The sequence below is a fragment of the Pteronotus mesoamericanus genome, unplaced genomic scaffold, assembly GCF_021234165.1.
Source record: "Pteronotus mesoamericanus isolate MK-2021 breed Mesoamerican mustached bat unplaced genomic scaffold, CSHL_Meso_final contig_32, whole genome shotgun sequence".
In the NCBI taxonomy this organism is placed as follows: Eukaryota; Metazoa; Chordata; class Mammalia; order Chiroptera; family Mormoopidae; genus Pteronotus; species Pteronotus mesoamericanus.
Window position 1 is genome coordinate 10,168,557 of NW_026555134.1, and position 22,726 is coordinate 10,191,282.

The 22,726-nt window shown below is 37.7% G+C and overlaps 1 protein-coding gene across 1 annotated transcript in view; it reads right to left on the bottom strand.

The window, feature by feature from the left end:
* Positions 1–22,726, bottom strand: part of PDGFC (platelet derived growth factor C) — a 168,229-nt gene that overhangs the window by 12,359 nt on the left and 133,144 nt on the right. The window contains exon 5 of the mRNA XM_054576081.1: positions 58–265. Within this exon, the coding sequence (XP_054432056.1) occupies positions 58–265 (208 nt within the window). The remainder of the gene's footprint in view (positions 1–57; positions 266–22,726) is intronic.

Below are 22,726 nucleotides of genomic sequence, written 5' to 3' on the forward strand. Positions count from 1 at the left end.
TGAAACATTAGCTGCTAAGAAAATTAAATAAGATTCTAATCTGAAGAGAGAGCTTACCTCTGGATTTTCTTCCAAAAACAAAAGCCTTGCCAAGAAGTTGCCAACCTGGCCTATATAGATCTTCTAAGTCCAACTGCCATCTATCTGGTTCAAGATACCGAATAAGATCTTCCAAGGTACTAAAGGCAGTGACAGCGTTATTAAGCTGGTCCAGTGGCAAAGCTGAAGGGGGTAACACTGAAGGACTCACAGCTTCTGTGAATTGCTGAAAGTAAAAGGAATACTATGTTAACTGTTTTACAAATGACTGTATTCCTTCTGGACTTATGCAAGAAGTTAGATAGACTAAGGTTGTAAATACATGGGATGTCAAATTGGGTTCAACTCCAGTTAAAATAAATTATTTTGCAAGTCTTCATGTAGATGAACTCTTGATAGGTTTTCTGTGTAGTCAATGAGAAAGACATTAACATCATTACCACAAGCTATGGTGGATGTGTTGCTTAAATAAAAACAAAATGAAAACAAAATATGTCACTTAAATTAAAAAAAAAAATCTCTGTGGTTCAATTACAGACTTACAATGGAAACTGAAATACAGTTTACTAAAGTCTTGTTTGTTTTTCACTTTCTAATTTTCTTAATCTGGAAACACTATGTAGTTATGCAAATGAGTATCAAATGAATTAAAAATTTCACACAAAAAAGCATGGCCACAAAATGTAGGTGAAATGCCTTTGACAATGGAAAAGGTGTTAATCAAGATAGAAAACACCCAACTATAAACAATAACTTTGATAAATTCGCCTATTTTTTTTTAATAAACGGGTTTTAAAAGACAGATACTGAAAGAACACTCTGGCAAACTATATAACTATTACAGGGTTGGTGTCCAGGGTTTACAGAAAAAAGACAAACAACTAAACAGAAAAAGGGCAAATTCCAGACCGAAAGCCTGAATGGCCAACAGACATAAAAACTTGCTAAAACTTGTTAGTTGTTAGAAAAATGCAAAACAAAATGAGATACTATTTCAAGTTTTAAATAAGAAAGGATTCCAAGGATGTGAGTAAGTTGGAATTTCTCTGCTCTTCACGCAAAAGTGAGTATAAATTGCTTTGGTAATAAATTATGTAAGATACTGGAGTTGAAGATGTATATATTCCAAATCCCTGTAGTTTACTTTTAAGGTTTACATTTTCATTTATTGCACATGAAAACATATGCAATGATATTAATCACAGTATTGTTTGAAATTAAAAAAAAATTGAATACAACCTAAATGCCCGTATGTAGAACAGTGCATCAAGATATATCATTTTAAATAGTAAGTAACAAAATGGGACAATAATTTCAATAAATCTTCAAGAAGGAACTCCCTCCCCCCATTTTTCAACATGTACTAAGTGGTAGATCAGAACAGAAATCAAAATAGGCAAAATAAATAAATTAACAAATGTTCAACTTAGTTTTTTTATTATTTTTTAATATAATTTTTGCAGAGAAGAGGAGAGCAAGAGTATGAAAAAACACATTTATGTCAATTGATTGTCACTGTAGTAGTATTTATAATAACAAAAAGTTGGAAAAAATCAAAATTTACAATAGATGGAATAGTTCATTACACTTCTCATGAACTGAAATAGTGTACAGCCATAAAAAATGAGGTCCCCTGGACATTTTTATTAACAAAAGAAATGCTTATTATGTAGTAAATGACAAAAATAACAAGCTACATAAAAATAGTGTTAACATACTATAATTTCAACATACATGAATTGAAACAAAGCAAAAAATCAACAGTGCCTAAAATGCCAAATGTTCATCTATGATTTAAATGAGAATGGGTGATTTTAATTTTCTTTCATATACATAACCATATTTTCAACATTTTACTATAATAAACATGGTCTCCTTTTGGAGATCAGTTAAAAATAATAACATTTGTTATAGTTAAAAAAAAACTATCAAATCAACTTTTTCTTTTCATCCTCATTGGAACCCGGGCTAGATGCAGAAAACCATGTACTATATACAGCATCCTCAAACTTTGTTTCCTTGCCTTTAATCTTCTCTTATTCCTTTTATTCTATTCAGCATAACCCTTGGTTAATTTATCTAAAACAAGTTATCACTGATCATGTGATGAATCTGGATAAATGCCTAAAGTGATCTCTCATCTGGAGGATGAAATTCAAATTCCTTACACTGTACTCAGGATCCTTACAATCTGATCTTTGCTGAACTTTCTCCTCTAATCCTCTACTCATCAAAGACAGGCACATTTTGTTCCAATCAATCTCGACTCTTCACTAACTATGGCACATGTCATATTCCCCTCCGACCTTGTACTTCTACCCCTGCTCATCGCTGCTCCCCTTCTCCCCTATGCAAAACTCTCCCTCTTGTGATGCACATAATAAATCTGTACCATTTTTAATGGCTTTTCTTGAAACCCAATTCATCCATGAAAACTTCCTCAACAACAGGGCCATCATTGTCCCGTATATCTCAAATGTGTCAACTTGAAAAACATGCCCTCTTTGGGCTGTCCTGTGGGCGCATGGCTCGAAAAGCAGAAGCTGCTCCGTAAATTAGAAAAAGGGCAGTCGCTATCTGCAGGCACAGCCCCTCTGAGGCTCACAGCTCTGCGGGTGTAACGACCCATTTGTACTCAGAGGGTGGAAGGGTGCACTTTTATAAAGAATAATTGGCAGAAATGAATGTGGCAGCCTCAGGTCAAGAATGATTTTATCCTTATTTTAAAGATCTAATTTCCATAATGTTGAGATTGTGGCTAAAATATTAGTACAAGATGCTTCCAATTATTATCTAAGTTTTGAGAGCAGAAACTAAATAAAATGCATTCCTATTTACTACCATTATTTTTTAAATTGTTCAAGAAATGCAAAATTACTTTTATACAGAGGACAATTATGATTGGTAACTATATTACAGACATAAATGAACAATTATCTAATAAGAATTCCCATTGCTAATTTAACCAAATTAGTTAATACTGATTGAATTTATAACATGAAAACATGAATGCAAAATATTTGCAACTTAAAAAAAATAAGCCAAAATGTGTATGTTTATATAAAGTGTAAATTAAAAGTCAGTAGTACTCAAGGACTACCTAAGTATTACGCATGACTATGACAATGTAAAACAAATTGAATGTATCATAATCTGCACAGAGAATAAATATATATAGAAAGCTAATACAGAAAGTATATGTTCTTCATTAAAGTGTCAGAGTGTACAGGTAGACGTAATGTAAAATTGTTACTTAAGCTATTTTCAAGCTTCTTTTGCGTTTCATGTGTTTAGACTCTGTGTACAGCATTCTTTTTGAAGCAATAAAATGTTCCCGCTGAAATCAATATTGCTGAGATACAGGTTAAAGTATTCATATAAAAGAAACTAAAGCAATATATATAGGCCAGCAACATTGGACAAACAAAATATGCACACCTTGGGTTCAATGAAGTATCAGAATTTCAATCCCCGCACATGACAAACTCTGGGCGAAAACAACTTGGCACGTGTTTCAGCATGCATATATTAGTTGATATTATAAACCTGCAAGCTTTCACATACTTAAATTAAAATAAGATAAATTAAAAAAATATACACACACACACAGCAGTTTGCATCCACCCAAAAAACAAGAGGAAAAACCAACTCACTTCCCCTAGATTCAAAGAATCGATCCTGGACAGCGCAGAGGAAGCGGCGCTTTTATTTCAGGGCTTTCTCGTGACTGTCACTCCACCCGTCATTTCAAGGAACAACCAAGCCCTTCGCTTTCCAAGTTCTGCTTTTCAAAGTTGTTTAAGGGGATTTTCAAAGAAGAAGAAGAGCAGTGGGAAAAAAAAAAGGTTAGAGGACAAAAAGTCCTCCTTTTTTTTTAAGTTTTCATCTTTCCTCTATGCAAAAACTCTTTTCAGTACAGGCTCAAAGCTTTTTCCCCTTATTTAAGTGTCTAGAAAATTCTAACAATACTTATGATTGGGCTAAATGCCTGACATTGAATTGGATTTTCACATTCCCCCATTCCCTGTCTATTTTATTCACCCTGAAAATAGGTACTTATTACTAAGTCATGATTTGCTCTAAGACTATTTAGTGGGTGATGGTGGTCAGTAAAAAAAGCAGTTTCTTTGTGTTCTATCATGCAAACAACTAAATCAACACCCCCTACTTTAGTAAGCCAGAAACAAAGCTTTTCTGCTATTACCTTCAGGGTAGCAGAACGGGGGCGGGGGGGGGGGATCACCCAGTTCTCAGCTAGATAGGCCTCTCAGGTGCACTACTTTGGAAGGATAGATCAGGAAAGAGCAGAAAAGGAATCTGAAATCTCAGCACAACGAAGTGCCCTCTCAAACCATGCAATTCTAAACTGTCAGTATCATGTGTTAAGGGTCTTATACAAAATGAGGTCTTATAAACTCCTTGGTGAAATTCATTATGAATGACAGCACCGTGTGAGAGAAGAACCCAGATCAGGAGTCACGGAGCCTGCACTGTAATCCCGGAGCTGCTCACATTCAGGGAAGAAAATTTGGGCCAATACTGTAACCCCTCTAAGCCTCCCTTTCCTCCTCTGTCAATCTTGGCTGCTAAACACAGTGGCTAAGTTTCTTTTTAGTTTTTAAATTTCAGAATTCTAGGTCATCTTATGTAATCACCAGAGGGTCCATTTCCCCCACATCTCCGCCACCACTCTGTCCCTGTTCTCAGTGACAGCATTCTGACAAGGGTGAGCGGATATCTCACTGTGGTTCTGATTTGCATTTCCCTGATGATTAGTGATGTTGAGCATCTGTTCATGCACGTTCACATATTATTGACCATTTGCGTGTCTCCTTTGGAAAAACTTCTATTCAGTTTAGTTATTGAGATGTATAAATTCTTTATATATTTGGGCTACTAACTCCTTATCTAATATATAACTTGCACATATTTTGTTACATTCCCCAAGTTGCCTTCTCATGTTGTTGATTGCTTCTTTTGATGTACAAAAGCTTTGTAGTTTGATGTAGGCCTACTTGTTTGATTTTTGGTTTTATTGCTGTGCTTTGGTGTCATTTCCAAAAAATGTTCATGCACTGCTGGTGGAAATGTAAATTTATTCAGCCACTATAGAAAGTGGTATGAAAGTTCTGCAAAAATTTAAAATTAGAACTACCATATGATCCAGCAATTCCACTTCTGGATATATACCCAAAGGAAATGAAAACAGGATATTGAAAAGATATCTCTGCATGCCCATCTTTATTGCAGCATTATTAACAATAGCCAGAATATGAAAACAACCTAAGTGTCCATGAACAGATGAATAAATAAAGAAGATGTGGCATAGTATATATTATTCAGCCATGAGAACACGGATGAACCTTGAGGGCATTATGCTCAATGATATAAGTCAGACAGAGAAAGTCAAATACTGTATAATCTCACTCATATGTAAAATCTCAAAGAGCCAAACTCATGAAACAAAGAGTAGAATGGTGGTACCAGGGCCTGGGGGTGGGGTATGGGGGAGATGTTGGTCAAATGGTACAAACTTTCAGTTCAAAGGTAAAAACTGCTGGAGAGTTAATACACAGGATTGTGATTAGAGTCAACGACACTGTATTATATACTTCAAAGATGCAAAAAGAGGCTCGATCTTAAACAGTCTCAACGCAAAATAGGGTTGACAATTGTTACAATTATATGACTTGATAGAGGTGTTAACTACAGTGGTAACCATGGTACGATATATAAATGTATCACATCAACATGTCTACACCTTAAATTTACATGTTATACTTCTATTATATCTCAATTTTTTTAAAGGGTCCAACAGAGCTTCAGCACACTCTGGAGCTTCAAAAACAGATGTACTACTTAGTAAGCCTTTGGTGGGGCTGAGGTCTCTCTATTTTTTCCCTTATTTTTTCTTTGTTGCTTTAGATTATCAGTGAATTTTGGGAAACACTATCATCTGGTAAAACTAACATACTACAACAGTTTTTTTTTCTTTCTGTCCTGAGAACGCATAAAAGTTTACCGTACCTTTTCTGAATACAAGTATCCCTAGAAAGACATATCTAGCTTATGAATGAAAGATATGTGTTTCAAAAAATCAGAAGAAAACAGGTTCATGCTTAGAGAATTAATATCACCATGTTTCAAATACATATAGATACATGCCATGTAATGGGCTGCACTGTGTCCCACTAAAATTCTTATGTTGAAATCTTGTCCCCCAGTACTACAGAATAAGACTGTATTTGGAGACAGGACATGAAAAGAGGTAATTCAGTCTAATGAGGTCATTAGGATGAGCCCTAATCCAATCTGACTGGCCCTTGTAAAAGGAAGAAATTTGGACACAGACACAGAACAAAGGAAAGACCATGTGAAGGCACAGGGAGAGGACAGCTACCTCCAAGCCAAGGAGAAAGGCCTCAGAAGAAGTCCATCTTGCTGACACCTGGATTTCAAACTTCTAGCCTCCAGGCCTTTGAGAAAATAAATTTCTGCTGCTTAAGCTACCCAGTCTGTGGTATGTACTTTGTAACAGCAGCCCTAGCAAACTAATAAATGCTGTCATGGACTTCTCAACTTAAAATCTGTTACAGCAGCAAGAAAGGTTAATATCATACTATGCCTGTTAAATCATTTAGCAAACATTTATTGCAAATCCCATGAGGTAAGTACTGTGAAAAAAACAGGCCAAAATTGCCACCCTTGTGAAGCTTTGCCTTTAAAAATCAAGTATTCTGTATCAAAGGAGAGATTTTTTTTCCCCTGGCCAAAAACAAAGCCAAACTGAGAATTTGCTATTATGAATCACATAAGTAACCCAAGTATCACACAAATCCTGATAAGTGCGGACAATAGAAAGTTGAGTTTAATATAAAAGAATAACTGAAAAACAAATATACTTTTATTATTGAAAAATAAGCGGTAGCCTATGCATTCGGACAAAATCATAACCACATGAATCTGTGTTACAGGCTCAAGAAAGCAAGGTTGACTGCAAGAGTAAGTTCCCTTACTTACTTCTGCAGTGCTACTTTTAAAAAGACCAACCTCTTAGTGTTTTTGTATTGTATTATGCCTACCTTAAATATTTTATGCACTTATCACCAAATTTCCCTTTTTTAGAAAAAGAGAAGTTGACTTCCTGTTCGGAATAGCACTATCTGAACTGCTTAAAATTTGACAATAAATAGTTATCTCTGAAAATCCATAGCTTCTCTTTTTATTAGAATTTTTGTGGTGAGTGCAATTTTAAAAATACAACATTTACAATGAATCGTCTTCGGACAAATATACACATACAAATGTTTACCTTGAGTAGCATAGCAACTGTTGCAAAACTTCTAGTGCTTACAAAGATTTATGTTTCAGTTTTCTTGGCCAAATGCATACAGTACATTTCAAACTGATAAGGAGCCTTTCACTTCATTCATACCTATCAGAAGGTTTAGGAATGCAGACTAGGTTTTATCATTGTAGTTATTAAAAATAAAAGAACAACACAATAATAATCCAGGTATTGTAAGCAAAGGAAAAACAAGAAGTCCAGTTTTATGTTACATCACTTCTTAAAGGTGTCTCCAATAGCATTTATATAATGTCAAGCTGATATACTGTCCATAGTTGTGACTTCTAAGGAGTTGAAGAAGCAGACAGGGCATGCAGACAGAAATGCCTGCCAGGAACAACTGACGGGAGGTTCTGTAAAGACACAAGAATGCCCTGGAACAATTCATTTAAACATGCTTCTTTGTCCTTCCCCCTGCTCTTATCTGATTCATCCAAAAAGTTATCTGGGTTATGTTTTTAAATTATTTTTAAGCCAGCAAAGAAAAGCAAATGCTTGCATTCCTACTCAAGAACAGATGTTTTAATACTGTGTGGGTAATGCGGATTATATATTTAAGTGAGAAATCTTAGGGAAGGTGGCCAATTGTATTCATACCGCATCTTAATATTGAGAGGTTCTTGCTGAAAGAGCATGGTAATTGAATAAAACTTGACATATCTATGCAACCCATCACCGTGACAGTCCAGTATTAAAAGTGAACAGTGTTTATCAGCCAGCACTTAAAAGCAGTAATTCCAAGGCTCAAACCTGAACCTGAACTTCAAATGCCATGAGTTTCATGGTCTCAGGAAAACCCTGAGTAATAGCAGTATGCTGGCTGGGCCCAAATATGGAAAAAGAGACGACCAGTTTTGCCAAACGTGTTGCCCTAAGAAAAAAATAGTATTTATGTTCATAAGCACAGCTTCTTCCTAAATCACTGGATGAAGCGACTGCTACTGGCTCAATTTTCCTATCAGCAGGAAACCTGAGAACTCCTTCAATCTGACTCCACTTATAAATTACGATATTGCTACCCTGAGATCCTCCACATCTACGTGTTAATGGTCTGCAGTCGCCCCAGTTACAGTTTTCACCCTAGTGCCAATGCCTTAGGTTGGAAGGTCTCAAAGGAGAAGTAGCCAACCTTTTATCAAGGGCGCAGGCTGAGTGTGAGCTGCTGAATCAGTCTCCACAGTTTTCCACTTCCCAGGTAAAATTGTGGATTAGCAGTAATAGCCTATATGGAAGACTGAAATTCATGAGACAACTAAATAACATAGTCCCAAGAAGCACATTTCTTACAATGGCATCTTTGGGAAGCCAAAATTAAGGGATTTTTTTTCCTACCAAGATTTTTAAAATGATTCCTCTAATCGAAAATGTGACAAGGGCATTCACAAGCTGAAACAATGTCTAGTAGCTGCAAGTGTGTGACACAAAAGCATCACACGACTTTTTCCTCATTTTATTATATTGAATGTTTGCAGATTCGCTTTGTTACAATGCTAAGGAAATGATCAATGGTCAGGAACTTTAAGTGAAAGGGAATGTAAACTGTTGGAAGAAAAACACACCTTCACATAACACTTGAATTAATGTGTACCTCGAACCAGAAACCCTAAGCGCTCTTTCTTACAAAAATTTACCTTATGGTTCAATATTTATTCAGTGTATCATTCAACAGCCATTAAGGGAAATTTGTGAATTTTTTGGTGGGGAGGTGCTGTAGCCAAGAATTGGTGCCTACATTGGTAGATATTTTCAATATGTGTTCAATAAGTTTAATAGTCAGATAAGATCCTCAACTTCATTCAAATTTTGAATGTATGAAAGACCTTATTTTGGTTAAGAAACAATAATTAAGAGTTCATTTTAAATGGCTCGACAGTATAAAAAGAGTGGGAGCAAGCAGTTGAAATTGGGGATAGTAACAGAACACCCTTCAGGAGATTCCTTTGGGGAGAAACATGAGATAGTCTAATGGCAGTAACTTGCATGATTTGCATGCACGGAAGGTATGAAGGTGACCACTGCTCCCCCCGCACCACACCTGTGGGTGAATCGTATGGTTCATTTTCTTAGTCTGTATTCTAACTGATAAGTGACTCTGCAAGTTTTCTTCTTACCCCCACAGACACTTCTCCTGAGCTGATAGTTTGTTCCTCCTGATCACCATCTACAAGCACGAGTGATCTAATGCTGATTGCTTGGACCTCTTCTATTTTCTGTCTACATTCTTTTCTTTTGTGATCTCATCTAGTTTCAAAGCATTGCACGTGATTTGCATGCTGACAACCATCAAATTCCTATTTATAACCTACGTTTTTTGCTATCTCAGTAAATGGCAATGCCATTAGTTGTAGACATCCTTTATTCATCTCCTTTGTTCACACCCCACATCCCACACCAAATTATCTTCAGATTCTACCTTCAGAAGACAGTTGAAATCGGTGACTTTGTGATTTATATTAAGAAATATGTATTTGGTCTTGTCTCTGGTTCTGACACAGAACTCCTAAAACCCTTGGAATTTCATAAGAGATGAGAGCAATAAAGATGGCCTTTGTTATGTTAATGAGGTGGCTTTGGGACCCCACCTAAAGATGGTGGTTGCCAGAGATCTGAACACTAAAGGTTTGCACTCTCTGTGTTCCTCAACCTGCAGAGGGGAGAGCTGAGCAGGAGGATGAACCAAATGCCAAAGGCGAATGATTGAGTCAATCATGCCTATGTAACGAAGACCCCAGAAAACTCCACGAGGATGGGGTTCAGAGGGCTTCCAGCTTGGTGAACAAGTAGAGACTTGCGGAGAGGGGCGTGCCTGAGCGTGGTACAGAAGCTCTGCATCCTTTCTCCATACCTGTGCAACCTTTTCATCTGGCTCTTCCTGAGTATTATCCTCTTCTAATCAATGGGAGATCTAGTAAGGCAAATGTTCCTCTGAGTTCTGTAAGCTGCTCTCGCAAATTAATCAAACCCAGGGAGGAGGTTATGGGAACCTCTGATTTACAGCTAGTCGGTCAAAAGTTCAGGTAATAAGCTGGACTTTGTGAGGGGCCTCCTGAGTTGGAGGAGGGTCACTGGAACCCCCAGTTTGTAATTGGTTAGTCAGAAGCCCAGATAAAAAGCCTGGGCTTGTGGCTGGGGTCTGAAGTGTGGGTGAGGGGGCAGTCCGGTAGGATCGAATCCTTAGCTTGTGGAATCTCAGACTGTCTCTGGGTAGAGAGAGTCCTCCGAATTGAATTGAATCACAAGGCACCCAGCTGGTGGTGTCCAGAGATGTGCTTGTTGTTGGTAGGGGAACACTAACCTCAGCCCCAGACATTGACATCAGTTTAAGAACACTGAAAAGAGAATCTGACAACTTTTCACCACCTCACTGACACTGTATTACAGTGCAAGCCACCATCGGCAATAGTTTTCTCACTGCCTCCCTGTTTTGCTTCTGCCTCTGCTGAGTGAAATAATAGAACTTTACACGTTCTAGCGCAAGTGGTAGAGAAGGTATAATAAAAACTTGTTTAATTTTTCCAGAAAATTGTATGTGTCTTTAAACATTACACATTTTGAAAATGATCTTTATTTTACACATTCTGTAGCTCACTCACAATGGAACCTGACGGAAGAAGTTTGCATAGATTTGATAGATCTCTGCTAACCCTGCGCCTTCTGAATTCTGCCACCCCTCTCCCCTGGGGCCCGTTCTGAGTGGCCAGAAGGCCCCACCAGCCCTCCTTCAGCCCGCGGATGGCACAGATGCCACTGATGGTGCTGTCTGCCTCAGAGGGGGAGAGCCATGCCCACTGGCCAAGGTGAGCTAAGCACTTCTGTACATTACATGATACATACCTCATGTACATGTGTCTGTCAGAATATATGTTTAAAGTAGGAATGATGGTTGATGGTTTAAACTGAGGGAATGAATTTTTTAAAGATTTAGTAAAGTATTATAATCGAATATTTTAATAAACATTTAAGCATTATACACAAGAATGATACACATGTCATTATCCCCATTATATCAAATTTAGTCAAGGTAAAAAATTACTTTTTAGAATCTAGTTCATGATTGATGTTGCTCTGCGCTGCAAGGAGTGACATTACCTACTTAGTCAGTGTTGGTTGATATCCCCGCCCAACATTCTAACCCTGATACGGCAAATCAGAGCTTGTCCTGCCCCACAGGGGAAATCCTTGTTCAAACTTCTTTCTCTGCTAAAACAGATTTATATTCAGGAGATGTTCTGGGGGGAGAAATGAGCATTTCACAACAAGACGTTCAGTAAATGCAAGTCTAGGTACGTTTATGCCATGAATATCTCTATGCTGAAAATGAGCTATGCTGAGGAACTTTTTAAAAAGTATAATAATATCCTTAGCTCACATATTTAATTTGTTTTCTAAATTCTTATTCCTTACCTAGAAAGTCTTTATAGGAAATGAAACAAACAAAAACCCCACCAAAATAACAGGATGGCAATAGTCAGGTTCATGCGCAACTGTCACTTTAATTGCAGCGTACGGCATTGTGCTAAAATAAAGTTCTATAAAGTAACTGTCAGCATGCAGTGCTCATTTTGATGATGGAGGAAAATAAGAATGACAATTTTTTTTTATCAGGTGCTAGGTCATTTTCTTTTACATTTTTAATCACTCTGTGATATTCCTTTTATGCCAGAAAGTCTTCAGTGCTTATCCACAAATGTGAGCCACCTCCAGAAACTGAAAGTGTAAGCAGTTATATGTTCTTTCACAATGTTTTTCCATGTTGGCTGCTACACTAAAATAAAATTGTGCCAAATGATCAGAATCCTGGGCAGGTGGGGAAAAAAAAAAACCCTAAGGTGCAAAAAAAAAAAAAAAAAAGAATAATTTTGTGAAGAGTTGTGGCTGCCATCCACAAACACACCTGAGACGTGCTTTTCTTTTGTTCATATAAGCAAGGTTGGCTTGTAAAACAGGGGCAGACAAAAGTACAATCATTCTGTAAACTGTATTATGCTGTTACATGCTTGCACTGAGGTGGTGAAGGTGAACAACCCACTGTGAGGTTCTTCTGTCTTCTTGGACAAGCTGTGCCCTGTGGGTAATGACTACAACAGTGGCGAGAAGTGCCAGTGCTGTGAGAGCAACGAATCCTGCTGGAAGAGCTTAGGGGACTTCACAAAGAAGAGGTAAAAGGTGACCTAGAACTTAAGAGAACTAGAAAGTACTTATACAGATTAGAAGGGAGAAGCACTTCAAATATTCACAAAGAACCTAAATTTGGCGGCGGGGGCAGGGTTGAATTAGGAGTAAGAGGAAGAGTGTGGCTCAAGCGTTGCCATTGGCTGGGAGAGCAAATGATGGGAGATGAGGCTGAGGAGACACACTGGGGTCTGCCCAGAAGCTTTGTGTGCGCCAAACTATGGAATTAGGATTTACTCACACAGCAGCAGGAGAGTCAAAAGAAATTTTAAGGAAGGTAGGATACAATCAAGTTTTATTTATGTTTTTGTCTCCCTATATCTAGTTTATATGACATGTTCTAGATTACGAAAAAAGGGTATGCAAACTCTAGTGGGAGCCATAAATAAAGATTTGGAATTTGAACCTTTGGCCATGCCTCCTCCCTTTGTCAGAAATTACCTATCTCTCCAACTAGTTAATCTTTTCAGATTCTATATAATTCTGTTTGATATCTCTAGCACTACCTCGTATTGAAATCATTCATTGTACATCTCTCTCCCACTTGCCTGTAAGATCTTTCAGGGCAGAGGACAAGTCTTACATCTCCTGGGTCATTTTTCATCTTTACTAGCTTTTAGGATCTGGCAGAAAAATATTAATGAAATTTTTGAAAAGGTATTCTGTATGATCACCATGAGGAGGGTGCCAAAGTATGTAACTGCCGGTAGAATCAACAGGAATCGCTGGTTGACGGACTACAGAGGAAGGGAGAGAAGACTCCAGCACGACATTATATGAGAGAATAGGTTGACAGTGACATAATTACACAATATAGACAAAATAAGTAAGTATGGAAGAAGGAAAAAGGTTCAAGTTGGGTTATTGAGGTAGAGCGTTGTGGGGAATTTACATGGCTATGTCCAGTGGACAACTGCAAGTACTTTCCTAGTATTAAATATTGAGGACTTGCTAGGGAGAGGGATTGATAGTCACTAACATATATATGTTACTCAGTGCCATGGACTAAGAGTCCAAATAATGTGAGAAGATAGTCAAGGAGAAGAAGTTTAGGTTTTCCAGTACTGAAACACTGGGCCGAGGCAAAAGAGCCGGCATTGGTGCCCAAAACAGATCAAAGTGGCTAGAGGAGAGCCCGCAGCCCCTGGGAGCATTAGTGAGTCTGCAGTCAGAGAGGTACGTTCTGAGACGTGGAGATGGATGGCAACATCAGAGCGATGACAAGTCGGGAAGGGAGAAGGACACAAATAGGCCACTGTAGTTACTATGAGGGGTCTTCTGTGCCCTTAGATATATTGAGGTTTCATTGAAGTAGAAAAGGAAGAAAGAGGGCCTTTAAGAAAAAAGAGGCTAAGTGAAGAAAGTGAGTAGAGCTTATTTCATTAAGTTTGACAGGGAGAAAAAGGAAGAAAAAAAGAATAATGGGTTAATGAGATGGAAGATTAGAAGGCTTAATATAATAAGGGGATAAATCTGTGTATATTTGCAATCGGAAAAGAAGCAGCCTAATGAAGAAAAGGAATTCGAAGACAGAGGGGAGTTAATAAGCACTGTAGCAAAGGTACAGCGAGAATGTCCTGCTTGTACACTGTATGGAAGAGAAAAATGTCACAGCACTTCTGAAGGACGACCTGACAATATTTTCCACAAACATTAAAAATTCCCACTTTCAAAGCTCTTATAGTTCATATTCAGAACTTTATCCTAAGAAAATAATCACAGGTAGAATTCGAGAATATCCGTTGTAACACTCTTAATAGAGAAGAGTAAAATTAAAATAAATTTAACTGTTCATAAAAGGAAGGTGGTTAAATAAATGATTACATTGTACGTACCAACAACGGTTCATTATACTGTCAATGATTTCCCGTGTACATGAGAACAATGTAGGAATGACTTCCTACAGCTTAGAGATATTATTGCCCCTGTGAGCTAAATTATAAAACTAACAAGACATTTACATCGTGCATAAGGAAAGAGACTAAAGCACAACCAGCCTAAGGTCTTGTTTGTTGTTCCTTAATTTAAGGTTAATAAACATCTAAAAATAGGCCCTTCAGTCCTCTCTCTGATATTCCAGGCACCAACTGATGGAGAACAACTAGCGTTAGTAAAGGGATTACTGGGCAGCTTTCTCAGAACAAGTGAAAGTCATGGTTCTAAAAACAGAAGGTAAAATTCTCCCAACCAGAATCAACTAATCAGATTATTAAAAGAACCAGTATTTTCTGCATGTAGAATCTAAAGCACAGATCAGGGAAGGCTAAAATATTCAGAAGATGCAAAGTCACAATTAAGTTTACTAAAGCTCAAGGTCAATTTATAGGTGCCTTTCCACATTTTTTTCCCTTTTCCTTGCTCTTTACCCTACCCCTGTATTCTGCCATACTTTGTTCTAAATGTCCAATGCTCTGGAATCATTTTTATTTCCCGTTCCTACCTTGTTCTCTAAAAATCCTCTTTGCTTCACCTGATTTCAAGGAGGGTAATGAGGAGGGAAAAATGTGAAACCGTTACCTTATAGCGAAGTAGATACATCCATAACTAATAGGCTCTTAATTATCCAAGGGTCATTTGCATGATATATATTCATTTAATTATTCAGTGTACCAAGAATGTAAGATGGGCCCAGCACAGCAGGGAACGTCAATACATACCTCTGCTCTTACGGAGTGTATGTGCTACTGGGGAGAAAAAGGCCATAAACAAAATAAAACATACAGAATGTATTATAGGAAAAAGTAAAGCAGGTAGGGGACAAGAGAGACATAGGTGACTTCAGAGAGAGGTGATATTCAAGCAAAACTTTAAAAATATGAGAATGTAAGTCAGGAGGCTATCAGAGGAAGGTTATCCTAGACCTACGGAATTGCAGGGCCAATAACCAGAGGAGACAGTGTATCTGATACACTGGAGGAACAGCAAGGAAGGAACCTTGTGGCAGGATCAGAGGCCAGAGATAGCAGGAGGCCAGATAACGTGGGACCTTTCAGGGTCATGGTCAGAACGGAGAGCTGGGTGGGTTGGAAGTAAAATTGCTGGATAAAATACAGGATGCCCAGTTACATCTGAATTTTGGGTAAATAACAAAGGATTTTTTAGTATAGGTATGGTCCAAAAGATATAAAAATCGTTCACTGTTGATCAGCAATTAAAATTTAACTGGGCATCCTGTATTTTTAGTTGCTAACTCTGGCAACCCCAGTGGGGAACCATTGAAGAGTTTTAAGCAAAGGAGTGATATTATCTCACTTATGTTTGAAAAGGGGCCCACCAACTGACACGCTGGCAATTCGACTGCAAAAAGGCAATGGTGGAAACAGGGAGGCCCTTAGGAGGTAGTTGCAATAATACAAATGGAAAGGTTGAGGAGGCAACTGGATATTCAAGCGAGGATTTCAGGTTAGATATCAGGGCTGAATATATGCACCTGGGAGCCAATGGTTTATGGATAGTACAAAAAGCCAAGAAATTGGATGAGATCACCAAATGAGTGGGTGTTAATTTAAGAAGAGGTTAGTACCCTGGTTTCCAAGTCTAGATAAAGGAGTCTTGATTGAAAAAGGGAACAACCCTAGGGACCTTCCCATAAATCCAGGTCAGAGGAAGAAAGAGGAACTCAGTAAAGGGGCCGGGAAGGAGGCGTCAGTGAGCTAGGAAAAAAACGGAGGGAGCTGATGATTTGGAAACCAGGGGAAAAGTGTTCAGTGGGAGGCAATAAAGGATCAGCTGTGTCAGACACCGGTGACAGGTCTGGCAGAGGTATGCCATCACTGGACACCGTGACAGGGGCAATTTTGGTGGGGCGGTGGGAGCTAACAGTTGATGAGTATGACTTTAGTAGAGAATAAAAGGAGACTAATTAGAGACAGAGAACATACTTTAAAAAAGCTCTTTGAGGAGTTGCTGACAAGGGGAGCAGAGAACAGGAATGGTAGTAGAATGGGGCTGTGGGATCAGGAGAAGGACCTCTTTTTCTCTAAGATAGAAGAAATCACAACCTATGTGTATGCTGAGGGGAACTGACCAATAGATAGAAAGCCAAAAAAAAGTTATGATGATGCAGGAGAGAGGAGAGTGGAGCACCCCTTGAGGAGAAGTAGGCAAGAGGGAATGAAAAGAGGAAATTAGGCAGGAACGCTCATTCCCCAAGGCTCACTCAAGGTTGCAGAGAGGAAGGTCAAGTGTTCAGGCACAGATGAGAGAGCGGGAAAAGAGCATGGTGAGAGCGTGTGTCTGTCCTTTGCTCATTGCTTGTATCTTTGTGATAAAGGAAGCAACATTATCATCTGAGACTCGGGATGGGAGAAATCATTCTAGAGGTTTGCAGAGAGAGAGAGGGAACTGTAAAATGATTAGTCTCAGAGAGCAGGAAGGAGGATGGACAAAGAAATGGTAGAATGACTGCCCAGCAGCCCCACGCTATGTTTCAATCTAAAATAAATGCAATTTCCGTTACAGCGACAGCAGGATTTCATTTGTGGACACCACTCACGGTGTGGGGGTGTGACTCTGTGGTTGGGTATTTCCAGAGCTTTCACAATTCTGATGACCTTGCCGGTAATCTCAGGTGAAGAGACCCAAAACTGAGGGTTCAAAGTAGGTAAACGCTATGGTGATGGAGGCAAAGAAAAGTCCAGAGCAAACACTGAGCACAAGCTACCAGGTGAGCTCAGGGAAGACTACGGCAGGACCGATAGAGTCCCTAGGATTTCCAAAGGGTTCTGAGATCAGTGGGGCTTGTGGAGACCCTTTGAGAACCTGACTGAGAGATTCAACAGGAGTCTGTATTAATTTCTTTTAGAGATTTTAAAGGACAAACTGATACAAAAAATTGTTATTAAAAAAAAGTTAAGTTTCAACATCAGAAACTCAGCCAGGCCAAAAATCTTTGTTTGAATTGAGCATTTGGCTAATTTAGTCTCCACAGTGAATTCAATATGTTACTTCCTATTCAATGTGGAAAAAAAAAAACCAAACAACTGAAATTAAAATTCTCACTAGCCTGAAAGAAGAATATTTGGTTAAAAGTACTAACCTCATGAGTAACTTGAAACTCTCAGCACAAGCAGCACAGTTTTAAAGATTATTATCAGACTTAACTAATCTTCTGATAACATGAAAATTCGTGCAATAAATACAATGCTACATTTTTTAAACTATTTTTCAGAAATGGTTACTTTATCTTTCTAAGTGTCTTTTCTATTCACTGCTGTGGAAATACTTTCTGGCTTCTGATGATTTTATGCAGAGTATATGGAAATAATTATATACTAGTACCAGCACAACTGTGGTTTTATATGCTCTGATCAACTGTGGTTTCAGCTTGTGTTACTGCTTTTCACAGTCTAGGAAGTGGTTAGTGTTGTTTTGGGGTTTAAAGTACAGACTTATATAATTGTTGATGCTGGGCTAACCTCTCTCTTTGATATTCAGCACATGGTATAATCCTGTGTCAACTGGGTAAAGCAGTTTCTCAGTGAACTTTGAAAATACTTAGCTTTTACTGAGTCCACTGCTACAACCTGAAAGCATTTATTTCCTATGCTAGCAGGCTGGGTGAAGTCGGTAAGATGTGAGGTTCTCCCTTTAACCAAATATGGAGGGCAGACAGAAAAACTTCTGAATTTTAAACAGCTGTCTAGCAAGTAAGGTTTTCTGATTTCACTAAACAATAATGTACAAAATAAGGACAAGTCCCACATTTCTTCACTTGGAAAGCATGGACTCTGAAATGGTAAGTGATAATACAAGTTTGCTTTTCAAATTATGTAAATATTTACAGACAGGGAGATGCAGATAAAACAAAAGTGTTTATTGGAGGGGGTGCAAAGACTGGCTATAATTACAAAATAGGTTATGAATGTAACCAGCAGAGACTATGAACATTTTCTAAGCTCTGCATGGGCATATATGGACATGTGCACCGCCCCCCTCCACAACAGTTCCTCATACTGAAAATTAGGTCACTTGAAGAATAGCTGACAAAACGGAGAAACTGAAGAAACTGAGCGTATATAGCTTAAAGTAATCAAGAACTTAAAACTGAAAAGGATACTTTGAGGCAACGTGCGATCATGGAAAGAATTTTGAATCAGAGATCTGGGCAGGGACCCTGGATCCACCAATCATTATTTGTATGTGTGATCATTGGCAAATTACCTATTTTCTCTGTGTTTTAGAGTATTTATCTGTAAGACAAAGATAATAATATGTAAGCTACTTAATTTATATGGCTGTTTTGAAGCTCAAAAATGTTAGATGATATGTATAAATACATTTTATATGGTACTGAGTGATTAGTAATGGAGAATGTCAAAATAACGGCATGTAGTTTTAAAAGAAAGTCATAAAACTATTGTATGAAGTTTCAAAGGAAAGATTAAGACCAGTAAGAGGGAGTTAAGAGAAGAAAGAGTTCTGCTTAATACAAGAAATAAATTCCTAAAAACAATACTGGTTACATATGGAGTGGCCTCCATAGCTAAAAGACAATGAATTCATAAGCTTTGTGCCAAAGTCACAAAGTTATTTTGTCTGAAAAGCAAACGGATTGTGAATCAGATGGGAAAAATGCAAAGCTAAAGGTTTCTTCCAATTTTGAAACTCTATAGATTCTAATAGAGTGAAAATATTCAAGTATCAATAATACAAAGAAAATCTTTGCCCTAAATTGGCCACCAGGTTCCACTGCTTTGTGTATTGCAAATTTTACCCATCCCATGTTTTCTAAATAAAAATAGTAACTTCAAGCATTAAACACAGAAATTTATACTAATTATTTATTGAGTTTTTGTACCATAATTACCTATTAAAATAAACATGTAATGCACATGAAAGTACGTGTAATTTGAAAGGCATGATATAAACTTAGGTGTAGATATTATGTTGTGATGCTAAGAAATGGGTAATTAAATTAATTAATAGGGTGGGAACTTGGACGTTTTTTATTACTTCACACGGCCTGAGTTCTTTTTTCCACATTTAACGTGCAGTTCCTATGCAAGCATCAATTTTACATCATGGAGGTGGCAACGATTTCTCAGGCAAACCACCAAGGGCTTTCCCAGGATCAACATTCACTTGGGCACAGGGCTGCCGCTCCTGGCTTCGGGCGTTAGGACTTCGGTTTACCACACAGAATGCAAAGGCTGGCAAGTTTCCAGCCAGTGCTACTTAAGACGGTGCTATTAGCTGCCACAGGAACATCTGTCTGCCCCCAGAGCATCCGTTGAAGTTATTTAGCACTCCTTCATTTGCTTGAAATTTGAAGCGTTTACTATGTGCCAGGTACTCTGCTAGGAAGTGAGAATACAATGGTGAAGACAGTGTTGCATTGCAAGGCATGCAGATGAACTGCAGCCATCCCTGCCAAAAATATAATTACTACTGTTTATGTTCATGTTCATAAAAAAGAGTTATTTTAAATAAAGCTTGAATAATGAAGAACTGATTCATGTGTTAACTGGGGAAAATTTGCCACATACAAAGGGGGGCGAACAAACACTTCCTACTAGTTATATGAGGCTTTAAAACTAAGTTCCACATATCAATTATTTAGCATTATGTATATTCCAACGAAATTATTCTAAAAGTAATAAAATATGTTAGGGGCGGTAATGTTACAGAGATGCAACACAGAAGCAAGTCCTAAAACATTAAAAACATGTATGCACTGCATAATACATATGGCTATGGTAGCAACGATGGAACACCTGCTCAGAATGGACCTGAAAGCCTAATCTCCATTTGGCCATCAACTTTTTCCAATCTATTTTGGGAAGGCCTGGAAACTTTGATATACCTAATGAAAGCCTCCCGTTTATTATTCATAGAGATCAAAAGGGATATATCAAAAGTGGTTTCACTATGGTTAACATCTGTAAATATTTTCTCTCAATCCCGCAGGTCAAGAAAAAAAGCCTAGCGTCTTTGTCTATGCTTAAAACAAATGTGACAACAGACTGAAATTCTTAAAGCTCTCAAAAGTAGAACATTTGAGATGGGTGGGTGGGGAGGAAACAATTAAATACATGTTAATATCTGTTAATATATGTTAATAAATGTTAATAACTTACAGTTTGTATAAAAGATTAAAAAATAAAGATTTCACTGCAGCCACCTCCAAATATGTGAAGGAAAATACAAATGTATTAATACAATGCGTTCATAATATGAATAAAATGGCAGTGTGTTTGTGAGATACTTGAACCAATTTGGAATATATTGAAATCTAAAAAGTAGCACTCCATGGAAAATATTTAGCTTTACTAATTTAGCATTACGTATATCCCAATTTAAGTGTTCTAAAAGTAATAAAACATGTTTGTAGCAGTAACCTTACACAGATGCAATACAAAGGTGAAAATCACAGCAGATTTTTAAAAACAAAAACAAACATGTCAAGATCAGCAAACATAAGGAGCACAGGGGAAAAGGTGAGCATGCACGAGCAGAGAAACATTTTGAAACTACAGCATCTCTCAAGCAAAATGTCTCAATTGAGTGACAAGTTATTTTTACCAAAGATGTTTTATCTTCAGGCAGAAATGTCATTAGTACACAGAGAGTAAATACCGCTAAAGGCCCCATTTCATGTAGCGTGCATAGTTCAGGAAGCCCAGAGACCTGTCCAAACAATGAAGAAGTGCTTTACTAAACCCTTTAATCTGTGTTTCCATTTATACCATGGAGAGCACAGAGAACACATTTCACACTCCTGCGTTTGATAAGCACCACCATGAGACAACTATCCATAAACTGTCTAGCCTCTTCTTTGGTTTCACAAAAGATGTAAGGATAGCTGGAGGGCCAGCAGGAAGCAACCTCCTTCACCTTTGCTTTTGGCCGCTGGCACCAAACAGTCATGAGGGCAGGTGGGCTCTGGCTGTTGATTCAAACACCAGTAATTGAACCTTAATTCCTGCGCTAAAAAGTTGGTGTGTCTTCAAAAGATTGGTGGGTGAGCAAATTTAACCACTAATGCTTCATCGCAAACAAGTTGCCCGTTTTAATATCAGAGTATAGAGGTAAGCATTTGATAAATAGTTTTTATGATCATTAAAACATCAGTACAATTCTGAAAGTTGATCATCAAGGACAAGCTCTTAAAAGGAGTAAGCTCTGAATAGGCCAATGTAGGTAGAAGACCTTCAATCCAGATTTTCTAAAATCCATTTTAGGTTTTGCAGGTTATAATGGAAAGTATATTAACTATTAATTTGGGGGACTGTTACAAATGAATTTTTACATATTTAAGTATAATATGATATTTTTCCAGAAAAGCAAGTGAAATAGACAAAATATGTACTCGTTCATTTACAAATGATCCATCTTTTACAATCTAGGTCAGATCTTTACAAACTGAAGTTATGACATACTTAGTAGATTATGAAATCAATCTAATACATTGTGACTAGCATTCTTTAAAAAAAAAATGAAAAGAAAATAACACTGATTTCATATATTAAGTATTATCTCATAATACACACATATGCACATATATCATTTTAAAATGTGATCGTGTGTATATGAATGTGTGTGTGCACATGCATTAATAATCATACTAACATTTTTTCTTCTGGTGGGGTCTTGGTCTTGGTCAGAAAGTTTTAAAAATACTAATTTAGGGAGAGAGGGTTTGGAATCAGAACAGGCCAGTAAATCTGACCTTTAAAAAAAGGTAACATTTTTTCACTACTGCTTGCCAAACACTGAGCTAAGCATTTGGTATTTAATCCTCACAACAATGCTGTAAGGCAGAAACTTTTGTCATTCAGAGTCTGTGGTTAGGAAAGCTTGCCCAGGGTTGTTCAGGTAGATTAGCAGAGAGTGAGATTCAAGTCAGATCTGGAGCACTCAAGGCCAGAAAAATAGAAGTGAGGCCTCAGTAACAGACCTTGGTCAAGGTCAATAATCAAGAAGCTAAGGACACCTCAGTAGAGACCAAGATCTTACAGGAGTAAACACTATTGATAACATAGAAGATATAATTTGTATCCTAAAGAACTTATATTCAAGCCTTCATGACTGTGTGTTGTGATAGCTTGTGTGGCAAATAAACCAAAGCTCACTTTAAGCTTGACCTGTTCATGGTCATAGGGGTGGCAGGCGGGGAGAGGGCTGATACACTGGGAAAGCTGATGTGCTTTTGCTGCTTATAGCTTA